The sequence below is a fragment of the Eleutherodactylus coqui genome, chromosome 3, assembly GCF_035609145.1.
Source record: "Eleutherodactylus coqui strain aEleCoq1 chromosome 3, aEleCoq1.hap1, whole genome shotgun sequence".
NCBI lineage: Eukaryota > Metazoa > Chordata > Amphibia > Anura > Eleutherodactylidae > Eleutherodactylus > Eleutherodactylus coqui.
Genome location: NC_089839.1, coordinates 191,625,333 through 191,646,061, shown reverse-complemented (window position 1 = coordinate 191,646,061; position 20,729 = coordinate 191,625,333). Strand labels below are relative to the sequence as shown.

The window sequence follows — 20,729 nt, the reverse complement described above, 5'->3', positions numbered from 1 at the left end:
TTTCACCAATGAAAACCTTAGCGGAGCATGGGTGATATACAAAAACGCTTGAGTCGCCCATTGACTTCAATGGGGTTTGTTACTTGAAATGAACCCTCAAGCATCGCGGAAAGTTTGACTCGAGCAATGAGCACCCGAGCATTTTGGTGCTCGCTCATCTCTAATCGTCTCTCATTGCATTAAAGTAATCTGCTAGATAGGAGCACAGAATTGGTGAAAATCTTTCATAGTATGGGGCAGAAAAACCATCTGGGCCTGGTCTTTTATTTGCCTTCAGTGCTTTAATGGCGTCTGTCACTTCTTCTTGGGTGATTTTAGATACAAGATTGTCAATAAATGATTCTTCGAATACAGGTAATGGTATTTCTTGGAGATAAGAGGCAATTTGGTTTATAGGGAGGGAAAATTGCTGGGAGTACAATCTGGCTAGAAACTGCTGGAATTCTCGGGTTATCGTGAGTCGGTTAGCAGTGACTACATTTTGGTTTGTACGTAATTTGTAAAAGGGGTTTAGGTGGGGTGTGAGTGAAGTCTGCGGGCTAGCGGTGTGGAGGGTTTATTGTTAAGTACATAATATCGCTGACGGGACCAGCGTAGTTTCTGTTCTATGGAGTCCGTAAGGCAAAGGTCCAGCTCAGTTCTGGCCTTGGGTAACATTTGAAGATTATTTTTGGATAGGTGATGTTTGGCACCTCTTCAAGCTGAGAGACTCGCTGTTCTAAAGCCAATTGTTGCGACATATGTTCACGTTTACGGCAGGCGGCTTTTTGCATTAAGTGTCCTCGAATCACTACTTTGCTTGCTTCCCAAAGAGAAATGGAAGAGGAAACAGATGGGCTATTAATTTGAAAGTATTCTTCTAGCCTTGGTGTCAATAGGGAGATAACCTCAGGGATTGATAGAAGGGAATCGTTGAGGGTCCAAGCAGTATTTGTGGGTTTTGACATCAAGGAATTACAGGTGATGGACATAGGGCTGTGATCAGACCATGGGACCGAGAAGATTTTAGACTGAAGTATCTGTGGTATGAAGGTGTTGGGAACTAGGATGTGGTCTGTACTCCGATATAGGGAATGTGGAGCTGAAAAATGTGTATTGTTTTTAGTGGTTGGGTTTAGTTCCCGCCAAGTGTCTACTAAGTGGTATTGCTGAAGGAGAGACTTAAAATTGTGCGAAACTGAGTGCTGGGGTAGCGGAGAAGGGGTTGGAAGAGTGGCAGAATTTCTATCCAGATTTGGGTTAAGAATGCAGTTTGAGTAACCACAGAGAATTACTGTGCCTGTTTTGTTGGCTTCAACCTGTTCAAAAAGTTTTGTGAAGTATTGAATTTGCTCAGAATTTGGGGCGTAGTAGGAGATGATGGTCACTGGGACATCCTGGATGGAGCCTGTTAATAATAGGTAGCGACCCTCTGGATCCGCAATGGTGAAGGTATGCGTAAAAGGAACTGACCTACTGAAGCAGATGGTGACACCCTTAGTTTTGAATGAGGCTTTAGCTGAATAAAATGTGGGATATTGGGGAGAGAGGTAGCATGGGGCGGAGTTGGAGGAGAAGTGGGTTTCTTGCAGGCACACTATATCCGCGCGTCTGCTCTTGTAATATCGGAACGCCTTTGAAAGTTTTTGTGGGGAATTAAAGCCTTGTGCATTGTGTGATATACTATTTTTAAGTCCATGGGGAAAAGTGAAGATTATTAAGAATGATAACTCTCTCAGAGCCTCCACCTAATGGGAGGCGAGGTGGTGGGAGAGGAAGGAAATAAGCAGGAGGAAGCAGGTGGCGGCCAACAAATGCAATTAGCTTTAGAAACAATGGGTGGAACTGCCTTGGTGGCAGCTGCTAATACAGATCTCATCATTACGGGAAAATTTAGAGAAGGAAAGCCACTTCAGCTCTGAAGTGGAGTGGTTTATAGTACTTATGGCTAAAGGTAGAAAGAATAGAGAAAGACCCCAAAGGGGGTGGGAAGGAGAAGAAACTGGAGGGAGATGGAGGGGTATCTGAGTAAAAGAAAACCTGGCGGCAATGTATGAATGTCACTTTTTCATAGATAATGGCCTGCTTAGGAAGCTTATTGTTCTGTTCTTCCACAAGGTTGTCGCCAGGAACGTATCTGTCATAGTCTACTCTCCTTGTTTGCTGGTTGGGAACTCGGTGGAAAAAAATGTGAGGTGATTTCCCAAGCATTGGGATGGAAAGGAGTGTTCACAACAGGTAAGGGAGAAAAAGCAGACAAAAGAAATGCAGGTCATGTTATCTTGAGGACTGTGTATGACCGCTACACCAAGAGGCTATGGATTCTGTCCGGGATTTGCGGTGCTTTTCTCTCTGACTCCAGGTGTAGATTTCAGGGGCGAGGGGGATATAGGAGATGAAGTTGAAGAGCCCGACTGAGGTGGAGGTTGCTGTAGGTCTACTTCTTTGAAGCAGCGTTGGGCGCCCTCAGGAGATATAATAGTGTGCACCTTGTCCTGATATGAGAACATCAGTTTAAAAGGAAAGCCCCATCTGTACTGTATCCTTTCCTGTTACAGGATCAAGAGGTATGAATTCAGAGCCCACCTTTTGGATAGTGTCGATGGAGCCAGGTCGGTAAACAGTTGGTAGTCAAAGCCCTGAAATGTTAGCTTTTTGGAGGAACGTGCTGCGCACATCAGTTGCTCTTTTGTACGGTGGAAGTGAAGTTTTAACACAATGTCCCTGGGGGGCCATTTGAGTTTGGTGCTCACAAAGCTCTATGCACTGTGTCAAGTTCCAATCGTTTAATTGGGATACCCGGGCAGAGCTCCTGGAACAGCGCCGTCACTGTTGATTGTAGGTCTTTAATGGATTCTGGGACTCCCCGGATGCGTATGTTGTCTCTACGCGCCCTATTTTCAACATCTTCCAACTTATCATGAAGAAAGTGTATCTCTTCGTGGAGCTGCTCTATTTCTTTCTCGTGGGAGTCTAGGACTATGGTGGTATTCTCCATTCTGTCTTTCAGAGCTATTGTTCTCTGACTGAGCTCTCAGAATTTGTTGGAAAGTTTTGTGGTTATTTCAGAAGAAATCTTGGAGAGTTCTTTCTGCAATAGTGTTTGTATTTGAGCTAAGAGATTGTCTGGGAGAGTAGAGGTTGAATTTTCTGAAGGGTTATGATTAGGGCTCTCTGTGTCAGCGCTGGAGGGATGCTGTGGACCCTCCATTGACGAGCAGGATGATTCATCAGAAGAGACAGGAGCTGACCGCAGTTTAGAAGATTTTTTAGCTATCTGCTGTGAGCTTTGGCTATGTTTTCCTCCTTTGGGTTGAGTAGAGTGCATAGTTGCTGTGTTATTAGTAAATAAACAGAGGAGTGTGGGTCAGTCTTCTGGAAAGGGTGGGATTTTGCGGTCTTTCCCAAGTAATGACCACTACATGGAGCTGTGTGTGGGTAACATTTTTCAATGTGTCATCATTGTAATAGAGCACAAAGTCTTTCTCTTAACACACTTTGGATGTGACGTGCCAGTACAGCAAAGCTTCTGTTAAGCGTAAATTGTGTAGCAGAGGTTATAGCTATTCTTTGCTTTATGCTTGTTATATCACTGTAAGCCACTAGGTGGCAGCAGAGTTCACCTGCTGTGTAAGATTGACACAGTACGCTAAATTGGAGAAAGTTTGAGGCAGCACAGCAACGGGTCCAGATCTGCCGAGCACTGAGAGGGATATACTGCTACAAGGTAATGAGTAACCTTTTTTTACAAAGATTATGTAGTTTAGGTCCGTTTAGGATTGGGAGATGTAGCCTTCTGTAGATATTAGGGCTTATAGGTGATGGAGCAGCAGGGCTGCTTTTATGTAGTGCAAAATGTAGGGTTCCGTCTACTTTGCATGTACTGTCACTGTGGCTCTGGGTGGCTGGGTGTACTATTGGCTCTGCTGTGCGGGGGTGAAGCAGAGCTGCAAGGGACTCACCCAGGCAGACGGTGTGGTCTCTTCACCGGCACTCTGCAGGTCCAGCTGCCGTGCCTCTGCTGTAAAGCTGCTTTCTCCCAGGATCAGATGGTCTCTCTTATGCCTGGGGTATCCTCTGCCTGCAGAGGGATGTGGTAAGCGTCTCCTGCTCTGTCTCTGATGGAGGGCTGTAGGATTGCGGGTTGCCTGGGCTGTGTCCAGCCGCTGGAGCCCCGAGTCTTGCAGTGTGAGGAGTGCGGTGGGTTTTAAGTTTCCGCTACCCCTGTGGAGCCTGTGTGTGTTTCTCGGGCTCTGTGGCAGGTGGAGTGAGGCTCCTGCTTCCCGCTGTCCACAGCATCTGGGGACGAGTAGGCCGCAGTGGGACTCAGGTACTCCCGCTTCTTGTAGTGGGTGTTCCGCAGGGCTACCCAACTTTCAATCGGCTCACAGGTGATCAGGAGAGCCAAGGGCATCTTCAGGCTCTGTTTCCTGCTTGCTGGGAGAGCTGGGTGACTTAAGTTTCGTGTCGTTGTGCCAGAGCTCTAGGCAAACACGTCCACCATGGAGAGATGTCAGAACACGCCCCCCTGAGTTCTAATTTTTTAAATATTTACAGGTGTTAGTGAAATGAATATGACTCCATTTTCCCTTCACTGTCTAATAGTATGCTCTTTCCATTTTGTATGATATAGTCTGGGTCAGTGTTTTGTACTTTTCCTTTAACAAGATTTGCTCAAATGTAGGGAACCTCAATAATTAGAATATTCCAAGGCTCTGGAGTGAATGTCTCGGGTCATTGCGCCGTCTTCTCCCATTACTCTCTAAACAGTTTATTGTTTATACTTACTGTACCTTTGTATTCTAAGAAGTTAATCCCCTTAATCACATATGATTCTTCTGCGATTGCGTGTCTTTGCCTTTAATTTTAGATGTTAAATTCCTTATCTTGCATATTCATATAGTGTTTATGTTTGTTTGACCAATGGTAATAAATGAATTATAATAAATTTGAATTATTGTAATTGAAGCATGTGCCCCTATAAAAACTGCTGCCTGTCAATCAATAAACAGATAACTTTGGATCACATCCATGACTGTGTGGTTTGGCGTTAATCTCCTGCGCTGAGCTTATCCCTATAACTAAGAATTTGGACCCCAGAAGCATAGCAAATAGTTTGTTTGCACTAACACGGGATTGTCAAGAATTAGAAAAAAAACATGGTCTCTGACTTCAAAAAATAGCAATTCCTTCTCACACAGGTTGTGTGTGGTATTGCAGACCAGATCCATTTACTTCAATGGACCCAAGTTGCAATACCAGAAACAACTGCTGGAGAATTGTGGTGCTGTTTTTGAAAAAAAAGCTTGTTGTTTTTCTAACCTCAAACAACATTTTTAACTACATAGAATTTCTTTTTTTCTTTTAATAAAATTCAACAATGTATGCCTGATATGTTAAAAGTCTAATTTTTGTTAGGCAACCACTTACGGTAGCATAAAAATGAAAAGAAAATAGGAGATCAAAATGTGAAAAACCAATTGTTTATTCATTCTATCAATAACAATAGTTTAAATGTTTTCATTGGATACATTAACATTGACCCATACCACACATGGATATGAATCAAAATACACTTTATTGCCACCTGAAGCAGCCAAGAGTGTACATCAACAAAACATTACAGTACAAATCAGGAGGCATCTCATCCCTGTTACCAAAAATTCTAGGTACACATGCAAATAAAAGATCTTCTTTCCAGTGCAGTTTACGTGAAAACCAACATACTTGTCTTTTTTGTGCTTCTTATACATTTTGCTTCCTAACAATGGCAGCCATTTTTGTCTTGACTGTGAAAAGTTATTACTTCCTATCGACCTGGGAGTTTTCTTAAAGGCACAGTACAAAAAATTACCTTGATTTAATTTATTGCTTAATTGAAAATAAATAAAATAAAAGCCAAGTAAATATATTTATTTTGGAAGGAACACTCCAGGAAAAAACTGAGACACTATGTCAAGGCCGGAAGGAGTGGAGCATGACACAGAGATACAAAGAATACTAAAGCCAGAAGTCACTCATTACCCTTTCAGGGCATAAAATAGTGTATTTTTTACATACTTTTCCTTTAATAAAGACATTTTCTGACAAAAATTAGAAAATTTCTACTAACCAGTATTGCTGTATTGATGTTAATGCCTCTTAACGGCACCTCCATATAGTAAAATCACTTTTGGCCTAGGTGTGAAATGCAGAAAGATTTTATTCCATGAACAATCATGAAATAGTTTATGTAGCTAGCATGTAAAGATATAACATTTATGACATACACATTCTAGTCTATGGTGGATTTGAAACCCCCTCCCTCTACAAACAACTAAGAATTTACATTATATTGTATTGTCACAATAATTAAAGCAAATTACCAGATGAACTTAAAGGCACTCTAACATAAAGGTGTACTAAGTGAAGGGGTAAGTCCACACATAGCGATTCTGTAGCGCTTTGGCTGTTATTTTTGAAATACTAATGACAAATATGCACAAACCGCAATATGAGGGGTTAACCTATCTGTTCCTCACAGGAGGTTATATTATACCTAAAAGAGTTTTCCTATTATGGACTTCATCAACCAAATGTATAACCATGGTCAAATTGGTGATGTTGAGCAGCTGTGACCCTTGGCTGATGATAACAATGGTTCTAATTTTAATAATGTAGAGAAAATTTGGGGGAAATTGTGCAGGTTCTATTTTATGGACACTTACCAATATGACCATTTTTAAGGTTAACATCGAGAAAGAACATTTAATATTGTACAATCTTTTACTGTTCAACCACTCTTTTTGCCATCGACATTGTCAAGACAGAGTAGGAACCTAAATTAACCATGATTAACAGAGACTTGGGAAGGAAAATTAATATACAAGTCAAGGACCACAATGATCTTATTCTAAGATGCAAAATGTTAACTTGAGATATTCCAACATTTTTACAGATCTTGAGAAAGATACGATGGTAAAAAGTGAATGAAAACCATTTAGAGAGCACAGACTAAAAACACTGCAGATAGTTAGATAGATATGAGATAGATAGATATAAGATAGATAGATATGAGATAGATAGGTAGATAGATATGAGATAGATAGATATTAGATAGATAGATAGGAGATAGATAGATATAAGATGGACAGATATGAGATAGATAGATAGATAGATATAGATATGAGAGAGATAGATAGATAGATAGATAGATAGATAGATAGATAGATAGATAGATAGATATTTCAGTTCGGAAAGGACCATTTTGTTCGTAGAGATAATTTAAGCATCTTTCACTGTAACTTAAGATTTTAAATTTTAGGGATTTTCAAAAATTCTATTGCCTTATATTTTTATCATTTGTATTGCTTTTATAATTACTATATAACTGGTAATAATAATAAACAAATGTTATTTTATTTCTTTTGTTAAAATTCAGCCATTTTGAAAAACGTATACATTTCATCTCTAGAAAAGCTTGGCCTTATTAACCTTTCTATTGAGTTTGCGCTACAGAATGCATATTTCATTAACAGTAATTTATCATACCTGAGTTTCTATTGAATACTGCATCTGCTAGTTGTTCAAAAACATTTCAAGATGTACATAATTTATTAACATTTGCCATAACAAAAACTTTTCACTTATACTTGCTTTTACAAGAAAAGGATCCATTGCTCTAAATTTTAAAATTTGGAAAACATTGGTATAAACTGAAATAGTCGGAGGAGTTAAGTAAAAAAAGAAAAAAAATACAGTAAAATACTAGCATACAGTAAGACAAACAAATACTATTTTCAGTGTTTTAAAATATTATAAACTGTATTTTGCATTTTCAACATGTTGAAAGAAATTAAAAATTAAATTACAATCTGTGAAAAAAAATTTCAAAACATAATCATTTCAAAAATTTGATAAATGTCATTTTTTATTCCATAAAACCACAAACCGAATAGTGTGAAATAACGTTCCTCATATATAGGTTTTCTGAGATAATGTGAATATTCGTTCTATTGTCAAATTTTGAAACACAACACCTGAGTCTATATCACAGTTCTAATTTGTATATCAACTTCATTTAAAGGAGAAGATTTAAGCTATAATAGTTCATATTACATTATTATTAGGATTTTTCACTACTGATTAGAAGTGGGTTATATCCTAAAGAATCCGGCTACATTTGCTGTCCTAGGGTTACAAATAATTCACTGAGTACTGTAAAGTCTGCCTCTAAACTATTCATATTTCAAGACTCCTGGGAACTACAGTTTGCTACTATAAAGGGATTTTCTGGGACTAAAACACTTATGGTCTTCTCTGATTTTGAACAAAGCTCAGCTGCAGATGAGTCCCTACACTTGAATAAAACAGTGAGTCAAGGCCCTGCAGCCACTGATTCTACTAATTAGTCAGACCCTCAAGCTGAGTTTTCATGCTGAGTTTACTGTATGCATTCAAAAGCCCATCTACCCACAGCAGCCAATGGACTCGATATCTTTCCCATAATGCGGGTGAGATTATGCAGCCATTGGCTGATGTGGGTGGGTGATGTTTCGAATGGGTGCAGGAGACCCAGCATTACCAATCAAACATTGATAGCCTATCTTGAAGAGCCATTGTCAGCTTTTCAGGGATACTGTATCGGTTTTAGTAAATATTTGTATTCCTCATGAAATAACACTTGTGCGGTCTATTTTGTTAGAATTATGCATGGTGCCATTCCTCTGTTGTTGCTCATGGAAATACATGTGAGTGTTAGTGTTTCTTATGTCAATAGGATGTGTTCCACTCGTTTAAGGTCATTTTACACAGGCCAATGGCCAGGTATGAATATTCGCCCATCCGATTATCTGTTCATTTGAATATGCCAGCAATCAGCTGACGAATGGGAAAACACTTGTTTACCCACTGATTCGCTCCTTCATCCTGTAAAAGAAATGTCCTTTCATTGGCAGCACATTCTCCATGTGAACAGGGGGCTGAGCTGCCGAGGAATGTACTTTGTATGCGGATGAACTATCTTAATAATGGTTGCTCATTCCCATGTGCCAATCCACTGTTGTGTGAACAGCAAAACAAGGGCTTACTGGCATGTTATTATGGAGATTGCCACTTGTTCAGACCGGCAGATGATTAGGCTTTGTAAACGAGCCCTTAAACAGTTGGCATTGATTGCAGGAAAAGGAAATGATACTGCCCAGTTGTCAAAGATTTATACATTTCTAGAAGAAACAGAGGAATGGCACAATGCTGACTACTGAAGAAAGTGTCTCTAAGATTATTTCTTGAGTAGTACAGTAGTACTAAAGCAGACATATCATGTGACCATCACATTTTTGGTCCTGGAAAACCCCTTTAAAAATAAAAAGTTGACTGCCCAGAAAATGGCCTTGGCGACCCACCATAAAACATTAAATTCACAAAATTATTCTGGAAGCACTTATGGTTTGACAAGAACATTTGGCAACATCCATGTTCACAATATGCTATACTAATCCAGTAAATTTTCGCTAAGCCACACTTCAGTCAGTGCGTAGAGTCCAAAAATATAGACTATCATTTAAGGCACTTCATTCTGAATGAGAAATTCTATTGTGACCATTACAAGACAAAAACGTCTCTCTACGACGAGAAATAAAATTAGATTACCATACGTTTGGGTTGTAAAGAATTACCTAATTTTTGATCAAAAATACATTTAGAACTACTGTTATTGCATAGATCTACATGAATAATTAATACATCAAATCTATCTGTACATCATAGTTGTAGGTTAAATTCCAAATACATCATTAAGTAACAGTTATGTCAAGATATACCAGTTTTCTTAAAGAACACCTTCGGATAAGACCGAAATAAACTGCATGTTTATTATTCACATTACCCACCCCCTTTCCCGCCCCCAAAAAATGAACACTGAATCAATAAAAAACAAAAAATATTTTTAGATTCCAAACAATTTTAACAAACCTCTAAAAATAAATATTTTTAACTTTTTCTCTAAATGATCTAAAGTCGCTAAATCAGAAAATATCCCCTAATGTCTCTGTAACAACTTTTAAAAAAAGAACCCTTCTTTACATATAAAACAAAATAAAAACAACTGAAATGCTTGGCAAAATTGCGCACTTTGAAGATGTATTTTTACAGTTTAGAAAAAATGAAAAAAAGTGCATTTTGACCCATCAAAATTTGTCAAATTATCACACAATAAAAAAAGACAAAAATGCAAAAATCTAGTTGGCAAATTAATAAAATGTATTCTATTTTTTAAAATCTATAGCCCCACAGTAAGTATTCACTTCTTCCTTTGCTTGATCTTTTAAAAAGGGATCGCCACTTTCATAAAACACTTTACTGAAACGTATACCATATTGTCAAAATATATATTTTTTAATGATATTCAAAAACTTTTTTCTATTTTTTATCGTACAATTTAATATTTTTTATTTGCTGGCTGAACTACTTCTAGAAAAAATTGATTTTCTCTTTGTTTTAACTGTAGTGATACTGAAGTTAAAGAGGACCTGTCATGGGATAAATCAGTGGGGCTGCCTGCATGGCTCTGCCACTGCTTCGATCCCCATGTTTTTTCCAGACTCACCTTCCTTTGTCGGGAAGGGCTTTTCTTAGGCCCAGCTCCTGGCACTGTCAATGTGTCAAGCAGGCAGAGCCCACCACACATTCTAAAACATGTTAATAGTGTCTGTAGGTCTGCGACTGCGGAGTCATGCAACCGACCCTGCGAATTCTATCCCATGACAAATCCTTTTTAAGAATATTTCAGATAAAGGTGTATACTACTTATATAATGCAGAAATATTTAGAATTTTGTGGGCATTTGTTTAGGTTTTTACTTTTTAAAGTGTGACATTCAAGCCTCCCAACCTGGTTGGTATTGGACAGTGTCCCATTCCTTGACACTATGTGCTCTGAGTACAAAACAACAGAGGACAGTTGACTTCAATAGGAGCATCAGTTGTTCCAAAGTTATGTTCACTCTTTGCAGTGTGTCTCTACTCTAGCTAATAGGGATGACTCCATGAGGATCACGGAAGGCCCCCTCAAATACTTCAAGGTACCCTTATAGGTGATTTTACATTGGGTTGTCTGGGCTATAACAGCCCTTAAAATAATTGAACTTCCAAAAAATGGAATTTTAAAACTATTTTTTTTAAATTGTTGAAGTTTTATTCTGATAGACGCTATCATTGTCATATTATACATTTATTTTAGTGTGACCTTATAAAATACGAGCAGCAAGTAGTATACATTTCTATATTAACCCAAGGTAAATTTCAAGCAAAACATGTTCCTATTACCAATATGACATCCATACTGCATACTTTAAGTAAAGGGGATTTCCAGGTTTACCAAAAACCAGCTGATTCAAGTAAAAGGTGTAAAAATAACAGTTTATTATTTTGTCCAACCTTCTGACAGTGGTGGCATTATTTTAGGAACAAAGCAGTCACGTTTTTCTAATCCTAGACAACCCTTTCAAAAATTAAAAACTTTGGCACCTTCACATTAAAGTATTGCATGAATGTAATGCCCTGCTGTAAAACCTTCTGGTCCAAGTTTTTAGGACCATGAAAAAATTTGGTTGGGTACAGAATTTTTTATTTGCTCCAGTGGTATAACCAAACATGAAAGTTACTTTTATCTTTTTGTAGGGACTCTTTGAATAGAATCGCTCTATAATAGAAGACCCTGAAGAACATGAACTACTTTACACTATAAATGGGGTTTAAGTATGAAACCCCATTCCAATACTCGAATGGCAGGGACCATGGGCAGTCTGAGGGAGCAGAAATAGTAAGAAACTTGAAGAATCTTTGGAGAATAAAAAAAGTTTGAAGTAAAGGCAGGAGACATGACTAGCATGTTGGATAGTACTCTAGTGGTCAACTAACAGTACTCTAATAGCTTTGGCAACTGTATGAGCCAACATGCTGACTTCCACTTTCCCTATACTAGACAATACTTTATACTATACTGTATTATGGATCCATAGATCAAAGCTGTAAGACTTCTTCTCTGTATCTCTTATTGTATATTAATGAGTTTCACCAAAATCTAAATGGTGAAGTCCCACTAAATGCAAAGGAGATTCAAATGTCTGGATTGATGCTGGTACATATATGACATGTACATATACAACATCTTCTACGGTAAACCAGCCAGCAAGGGTCTACATGTCTTCCAGAATCTATAAAGGATACACCTGATACATATATTCTTCACTGCATTTAAGGGAGGCTTCTGCAAATTATATTAGATAGAATGAAGAGTGGTGCCAACAGGTGAGGTTGGGATCCTCTCTGGAGATTGGTAGGAAGTCCGATATTCTACACTTCCCCATTATGGGTTTTATTCAATGTTTCCTGTTTCTGTTGGGCCCATTTGATTACAGCAAAATGTTTTTACTCATCACCAAGATCCAACTGGCACCAGATTATCAAACCTTCTATGCTATTTGAACATGTGAATTGACTTGTTTTAACCTTCTAGTAGCTTATATACATTCAGTCCTCCACCAACGAAAGTCTGGTTTATCGGGTGTTACCATACCAGATATAAAAAACAGACTAAGAATTTCTAGACTATTGGTAAAAATAATTTTACAATTTTACTGTAAGGCTTACAATTTTGCCATGTCAAGCATCACAGGTTGAGGAAAATAGGCAACTGCTACGATGTACACAATACAAACCAAACAGAGTTAATTTAGTCAATTTTTTTACTTTGATTTTATAAATATCTTCTTACTTTTGGAATAAAGTTTTACAGATCGGACCTGAATAAGACATTAAAGTGTACCTTCAGTTTGGAACCATATTAGGGAATTATACTTCAGATATTGCAAATCCCTTATATATTAACTGGGGTACCTCCAAATCTTTAGAATCCTGAGATCATATTACGAAGGTCAAAAAAGGCAACAAAAAATAAATAAAAATACTGCTTGAAAAGCCTTAACACATTCTGTTATATATTGGCTGATCAATGGCAATGGAAATACTGAGCCAAGAACCTACTACAGTACCTCTTACAGTTTCTATTACAGTTAAGGACGTATATACCATAGCATATTGCTGCTGTAAGGTCTTGAGGAGAGAAGGAGGCACAGCCCTGGTTGGTGGCATCCCCATTGCTACTGGTTGGCAAAAGTTGTACAGGATTCTCCTCTCTAGAGGAAGTGCATTGGGTGTGATGGGGAAAACAACCACCGGGCCATTCTATCCCGACTCTGGGCATCAGAATAGGGCCAAATGTTGTTTTTTTTTGCTATGGAACCTTCTCTCTTCAATGTACGTCACTGACTGTAACCATACAATTCTTTCTTCTTCTGATCCCACATCATTCCACTGTACCGCATTGACAGTTCTATGGAAACTTTTCTTCGGCATATAGATATTTGGTTTCTATACATTCATTGCAATGCTTGTCTTTATATATGGTTCATTACAAGCTCATCCCAAACAGACAGATACCTGGCCTCTGATACAGGGCTACTGGTTGAAATAAATCTGACTTGACAATCGGTTATGTCCTTGCAGTGGATAGAACTAGACCTCTCATGCACAATACTTTGGAGGCAAAGCAAGTAATAAAATACACAAGTATCTTACAAAAATTCTAAAAATAAAAACAAAGCATAAGTGCTGGCCTATGAATGAAACACAGCGAAATTTCTATCAAACTGAACTATCTAGAAATCAACTGCTCCAAAATATTACAAGATATGGAAGTCTGTAGGAGGGTGTTTTACACCCAATGCTAACAGTGGTGGTCGTTGTCTTCCATGCTGATGCTGCTTCTCCTGCTGTTTGCTTTGGAAGTGCCGGGAGATACTGAGTGAAGTGCATCGTGTACTCTTGTAGCAAGTGTATCGTCCATGAATATGTCATCCAGTTTGGAGCCCATCTTTGTGGGCATGCTGTAGGCGGTGGGAGAGTCAGTAATGTTCCTTATGTTGTTGCTAAAAGTGATGGTGCCATCATTGAGATCCAGGGTGGACGTGCCAGAGAGGTCGTGGTGATTTTGTAACATTTCTTGGTTGCAGCTGTCCAACACTGGTTCCTGCTTGATGACACGACTCACCAGCTCGGAAGAGCAGAGGCCGGTAGCGGGCATGATGGAAAGTCCATGGGCTCTGGCTTGCATTTCTAGCTCCTAAAAAGGGAAAAGGAAAATGGTAACTATGAAAATATGAAGAATGTGAACATTACATTGCGAACAGCATCCTATTTTCCATCATCTAGTAGATCGGGGTATTCTATATACTACAGGTTCCAAATATAGGTTTTTTGATTATGATCGTATATACACTTTTTCCATTGAAGGATTTCTGCAGTCAAGTTCTTTAGCAATGACTTCTACAAATCAACGTGATCTTAAAGGGAACCTGTTAGGTCTCTTATGGTTAATCAGCTGTGCCAGAACCGCCGATTTTAGAGGTACCAATCAGTTCATAGTTTTGTAAAATTTACTTTTTAAATAGTGCAACACTGGGCAGAGATGAATCTGATGCGTCTCATTTATAGTGAGGGGGGCAGAGATAGAAAAATGTGGTTTTTTCGGAGTGGCCCTTAAAAGGTTTTACAAAACTACCATACTGATTGACAACAGACTGATGAAATCAGTGTATACCATGTTGCTTGCAGCTAAGGAACCATATGGGAACTCACGGATTCTCTTTAATCACAAATCAACCATAGAAGGTTGTACTGTAGACATCGGAAGGATATGTTCGGTTTGGGGGATCATACTGATATACACAGATATTTCTACACCAACACAAAAGGGCGTTCTTTACTGTTAGAGCAGTGAAATTATGGAGGATGCTGTGATGGTGAACTCACAAAAAGAGTACAAGAGGGGCCCAGATGCCTTTCTTGAGCGTTACAATATTACATGCTATAGTTACTGATTACTTCAGAAGGGCCGGTGGTCCTGAGATTATTCTTAATGCCAGATTGGAGTTGGAAAGTATCTTTTTCCCTTGAATAGGGAAAATCAGTTTCTACTATGTGTTTTTTTTCCCTTCCTCTTGATTAATATTGGGAAGGGGGGGGGGGGGGGCGGAGGTAAAAAGGTTGAAGTGGACGGACATATGTCTTTTTTCGGCCTCATAAACTATGTTAGATAATCCTTATTTTTTTAATACTATTTTTATGATTTTGTTATTTGTCAGATGCACACTCGGTGTCAGGGCCACTTTAAACATAGGACAAATGGTGCAAATGGAGTCCTCAGGAAACAGATACAGTTGAACACTACTGCAAATCACCGGGTGCCAAACCGATTCAGTAGAAGCGATGAGGCTCAGTTAGATCTCAGATACGAGACCAGCGCTGGACCATCCCTGGCCTCAGACTGTTAGACCAGGAATTAGCCAGTGCCACTCACGTGTATAGCAGGTACTTGCTATCCAGGAGTAAGGAGGAGCAGTCCAGAGCGGCTTGGGGAGTGCAACAGACGAGTAAGTTGATTGTTTTTTTTTTTTTTAACTAGCACAAATAAATAGGGGCAGAAAAGAGGCATAATTATTTATGGGAGGACATTGCTCACTATAAAAAAAACTGACTACGATTTCCTATACAATGGAGAAAGATATTTTGACAGGTACACTCGGCCCTATGGTTAAATTTGCAATATGTGCAGAGAGTACACCAAACATTATGGAAAACGATGAGTAAACAGAGCCTTATCTTGTCACTACATGACAGTATCATGCAAGTTAAATTATAATCATTCTATTTTTTTACAGAACCGACCCTGAGAAGGGCCATTTAGTGCATTTACCTATTAAATGGACCATGCAGTCTGATTTATTTGGTAAGGTTGAAATACAATGGAAAGAGAATGTGAACTCAACTCAAGTTGCCCCAAGCTGATACTTCTCAGAGTCCCCTCTCCCAATAAACAATGGGATATAAGCAAACAGTTTATGGTTCCCTTCTCTTCCACAAAGTATGGGTAAAAGAGAAGACAAAGCAAGTGGTAGACCCTCCAGTCCAAAAAGACATCTGCAGGAACCACCAGCAGGAAGTTTCTATAATCTGGGCTAAATAATCTAAGATATTAATGATATTGTAAATGAAAGATCTAGAAGTCCAGTATGTCCTCCGATATCAAACCAATGACTTCCAGCTGAGGTTTTGACTTTTTCATTCATAGCGTATATAAAATACTATATTGTAGGCATTTTTTTTTTACATATACATTCCAAAGTGGTTTATCTTCCATGAAGGATGACCAAAGACGAAAGGCCACCCTCCGCTTAGAATAGGGACTGGGACCCACTCAAGGAAGGGCACCTCTTTCATAGGTAGAGAGCATAGAGGAGAATATATGCTATATATTTGTACAATCATTTCCACATTCCTCAACATGTTGAATTCCGACCAATCAACAGTCCAAATCAAGATTTCATTAAGAAAAGCGTTTTGGTGGCTGTGTGCACAATAACATGAGGTGTATGACACGTGTCAGTACACATTATCAGGACGCTTCTTCACAAAGCTATATTTACCATTGCATAACACAACTGCCCCTAGGCACCGGTATAAGTTATATCTATTAAGTGAGGATAATCGCACCTTCTGCTCATTATCAAGGTGCCTAGTGATGAATGGAAAAAAACTGTTAAGATGAGGAAGTAAAGTAAATGAGTTTTAATTGGTCTGACGTTAAAGACTACAGTATGTTCAAGAGGTAAAAGGGTTGACAGATGAGAGATTATCAAGACTGCTAATCAGGTTTTATTATGTCTTCTTTTTAAGAAAATATTGTTTGAAAACTGTCCAATTCTACCTAATATCTATCTATCTCATATCTATCTATCTATCTATCTATCTATCTATCTATCTATCTATCTATCTATCTATCTATCTATCTATCTATCTATCTCACATCTATCCATCTATCTATCTCTCTCACATCTATCCATCTCATATCTATCTATCTATCTCATATCTATCTATCTCTCTAATATCTATCCATCTCATATCTATCTATTTTTCTACATAACTCTCTATCTACGTCATCTCATATTCATCTATCTCACATCTATCTATTTATTTATCATTTTCATACCAGTCTACATTTCTAATGGTTCTTTTATACAGGCTGATTATTGGTTTGAGTGTTCCTCTGAATGCCCATTTGCCTCAACAATTGGGGTGTATAAAGGGACCAACAATCAGGCAACAAACGAGCAAACATTTGTTTGTCAGCAAATTGGCTCATTTATGTGAGCATGCCCACTGATAGCCGGTACATTTCACAGTGTGCGGGCTCCTTCACACGGGCACTGCAATTTTTGGTCGGCCACGTCACTGCTGCAGCGCGGCCGAAATACGCATGAACGAGAGGCAGCCGTGACCAAGTCACGGCTGCATCTCCAGTTTATGCTCCAGTTCAGATCACCCAGGTGTGGGGAGTATACGCCGCACCCAGAATACCATCAGGCGGGGAAGAGAGCGGCTGCTAAACTCCCTACCACCTCCCTTTCCCGCAGGTCTCATAGGCTTCCAAAGGAGTTCATGGGACTGACCGGCATATTCCGGCCAAAAATATAGGTCCAGAATTATCTTTTCTGGCCGGCGTAAAAATGGCCGACCGGAATGCACACCGTATGCACTATCTTTTCCGGCCGGCTGTTTTTACGCACCTGAAAATCGCCCATCTGAACTGATGCATTGGAATCCAATGCATCAGATGGTCGCGTATATCGGCCAGCCATGAAAACGCAGACTATATATATACGTTCATGTGAATAAGCCCTGAATGATTCTATTAGTGATATTCACAAATGATATTCGTCTGTGAATAGAGCTATATTTCATAAAGTTCCCTCTGCCTCAGTGATTTCTCATGATTCCATTAGTGACATGCATGTTGATTGGTGCTCGTTACATTGGACAGAGAATTGAAAGGACCATAAATTAATCTATTTACTACTGTGGGTGGGACAACCCAGAACAAAAGAGCCCAGCCCTAAGAAAGTTCAGTGTCAAGTTGGTCCAGTGACACTTTTAGGGCCACAGCTCGGTTTGGTGTACCATTAATATTGTGAACTGTTAGGACATGAGCCTGATTACTGCTACCTTCTTTGACAACCTACCTGTATTCTCAGCAGTAGGTGTCTGTTCGCATGTTCTAGCTTCTTCTGTTTATTCTCTAGCTCCTTGGAGCGTTGCTGCTCTCGCTGCAGTTTGCGGATATAATCCACTGAGGCTTTCAGGATCGTTCCCTTGTTCCACCGCATATCACTAGAATACAGAATCCCACTGCATGCAAATAATCTAAAGATTGTGCAACCGATTGAACAGTTTTATTGATATACAGATGCAATCAAAATTATTTAACCCCCTATGCAAATTAAATTTCCAAAATGTGCTAACTTTCACAAAAAATAAAAAATCAAACAAGAACAATTTAAATAGCTCAACACGACTAATATAACAAGCGGTTTATTGGAATTCCACACATAATGACACTTTTAATGACTACTGCAGTCTTAGCGCTTCTTCACAAGACCGTGTTTGTGCAGGTATTTGCACACGTAAAGTCTGTGCATGCTAAACACACAGAGAATAGAACCCATTGGTTTCAATGGATTAGTTCTCATGAGCGCGGAAAAAAGTAGGACCTCCTCTATTTTGCTTATTAGCCTTTTAATCCATGGAAAGGTTGTGTCACGTGAACTGGCCCTGCATGCGCGTGAAAAAGACCCGCAGCAAGATTTAGTGGCAGCAGGTGCTGAGCTTTCCATTTGCACAGTAAGGGCTTATTCACATGAGCATATATTGGCTGCCATTTTCACAGCTGGCTGATATATGCTATGATCTGATGCATTGGATTCCAATGCATCAGATCACACAAGCATATTACCGTGGCGTAAAAGCACCCAGACGGCAAAAATAGTGCCGGGCGCTTTAATGCTGGGCAGCAAAGATGGTCCTGGAACTATCTTTGTGCCCAGAATACGTCGGCCACTGCATAGGCTCTTATGGGAGCCAATGACAGCTGCCGGATAAGGGAGGCGTGACTGCTAAACTCCCTCCCCATTCTCTCCTCCTCTTTCCTCCCCTCTAGTTGTTTGCAATGGGAGGGGGCGAAGCAGGGGCAGAGCTAAGTTCTGCCCCGTCCCCTCCCGTTGCTGGCTGCAGACAAGGGGCGGGGAGGGTGGGTGCATAGCTTGGCCCCCATCCGCCCACTCCAATTGCAAAAAGCTGGAGGGAAGGAGAGAGGAGGTGAGCTGGCGAGGGGAGGGAAGGTGAGGCAACGGCATTGAGGCCTTAGCGTATATGCGCCGGGCCCGTGCCGTCTAAACTGGTGCACAAACGTTAGATTTGTGCGTCCGTTCAAGCGTTTTTACGGCGTTAGTGGGCGCAAGTAAAAACTCCTACGTTCGTGGGAAAGAGCCCTAAGGCACATACTGCTATGTATAAGCACTAGTTCAGCCCATTCATTCCACTCCCATTTTAGCAACTACACTCCTCAACATTGAAATTGCAACACCAAAAAGAAAAAGTCATAAGGTTATGCAAATTGAGGAACCAGAAAGTGTCGCTAAAATATGCAAATGCTCGAATTTTAAAGCACCTAGCTGCAATCTGTGGCAAATGGGAGGGGCTTCAATGGTATAAAAGCCAGATCGAAAGCAAGTTTTTTCAGGCATATGAAACCTCAAAGTCCTGTGGTATGATTGTGTGATGCTTCCCGTTCATAGACGTTCTGGCATCAACACTTGTTGTAAATTGAGAGGGACAGAATCCCTCTCCCTGAAGTGAGAGATCTTTGCTTATCATTCCATGCATAGGCGAGAGGTAAGCACTCTATCTGTGGTTATATCTCCCAGTGGTTGGAAGAACAACGATGAACTCGAATTACAGCAAGAGGTGCACAGAGGAAGACCTCTGCATGGATGAATCATGAGAATAGAAGAAGGGCGCTTCATACATTCTGCACCGCCTCTACACAAACCATCAGAAGGCGCTTGCATGACATTGGGCTATTAGCCAGGCATCCTGCGACATGTGGTCCATTCTCACGTCACCACCCTCAAAGGTTATTATGGTGCAAAGCAAGAAGACAATGGAGGCTGGAATGGAGGTTTAGCCTCTTCAGTGGTGAGTCACTGAACACGAGTCACGGAGATTGGTCTGGAGACCACGTGGGCAACACCATGAAGAGGTCCCACCATTGATGTGAGAATGCCACATCAATATTACTCCTAGGATTATGGTGTGGGGTGGCATAATGAACGGTAGCCAGACCTCTATAGTCTTCATTCCAGGTACATAAACAGCTCAGCATTACATTGATTTTGTCATGGAATCAGTGGTACGGCTATTTCTCTAAAGTGTCCCAGAGACTTTTTCAACATGACAACTCCAGGCCACATGTTGCTCGTGCAAATGTGAGCAGCCTGTGAGGCCTAAACGTGCTACCATGGCTTGTAGCGTCTCCGGACTTTTCTGCCATCGAGTATATCTGGGACGTCATTGGTCGGCAATTACAAAAGAAGCCGCCAGCAGCGCATATCGATGATTTGTATGCCCAAGTCCATTCAGTGTGGTAGAACATTTCTCAACCATTAATAGCCTCATTGATAGCATGCCAAGACATGTAGGTACGTGTATTTTTGTGCGTGATGCTCATACTGAATAAATCAAGATGTTTCGAACATTTTGTTTCCATTTTTCATCATTTGCATATCATTAACATGTCTATCAATCCTATGATTTTCATAA

The 20,729-nt window shown here is 39.8% G+C and overlaps 1 protein-coding gene across 12 annotated transcripts in view; it reads right to left on the bottom strand.

Annotated features, from left to right (window-relative positions):
* Positions 1 to 9,914: 9,914 nt before the first annotated feature.
* The window catches only part of MITF (melanocyte inducing transcription factor), a 232,389-nt gene continuing 221,574 nt past the window's right edge, over positions 9,915 to 20,729 (bottom strand). For 7 of the 12 annotated variants that reach the window (XM_066596679.1, XM_066596683.1, XM_066596681.1 and 4 more), the window contains 2 exons: positions 18,095 to 18,275; positions 9,915 to 14,139 (listed from right to left, as the gene is read on the bottom strand). In XM_066596679.1, coding sequence (XP_066452776.1) covers positions 13,744 to 14,139; positions 18,095 to 18,275 — 577 coding nt within the window. In that variant the 3' untranslated portion in view covers positions 9,915 to 13,743. The remainder of the gene's footprint in view (positions 14,140 to 18,094; positions 18,276 to 20,729) is intronic. The other 5 variants (XM_066596684.1, XM_066596687.1, XM_066596692.1 and 2 more) reach the window with 2 other exon arrangements.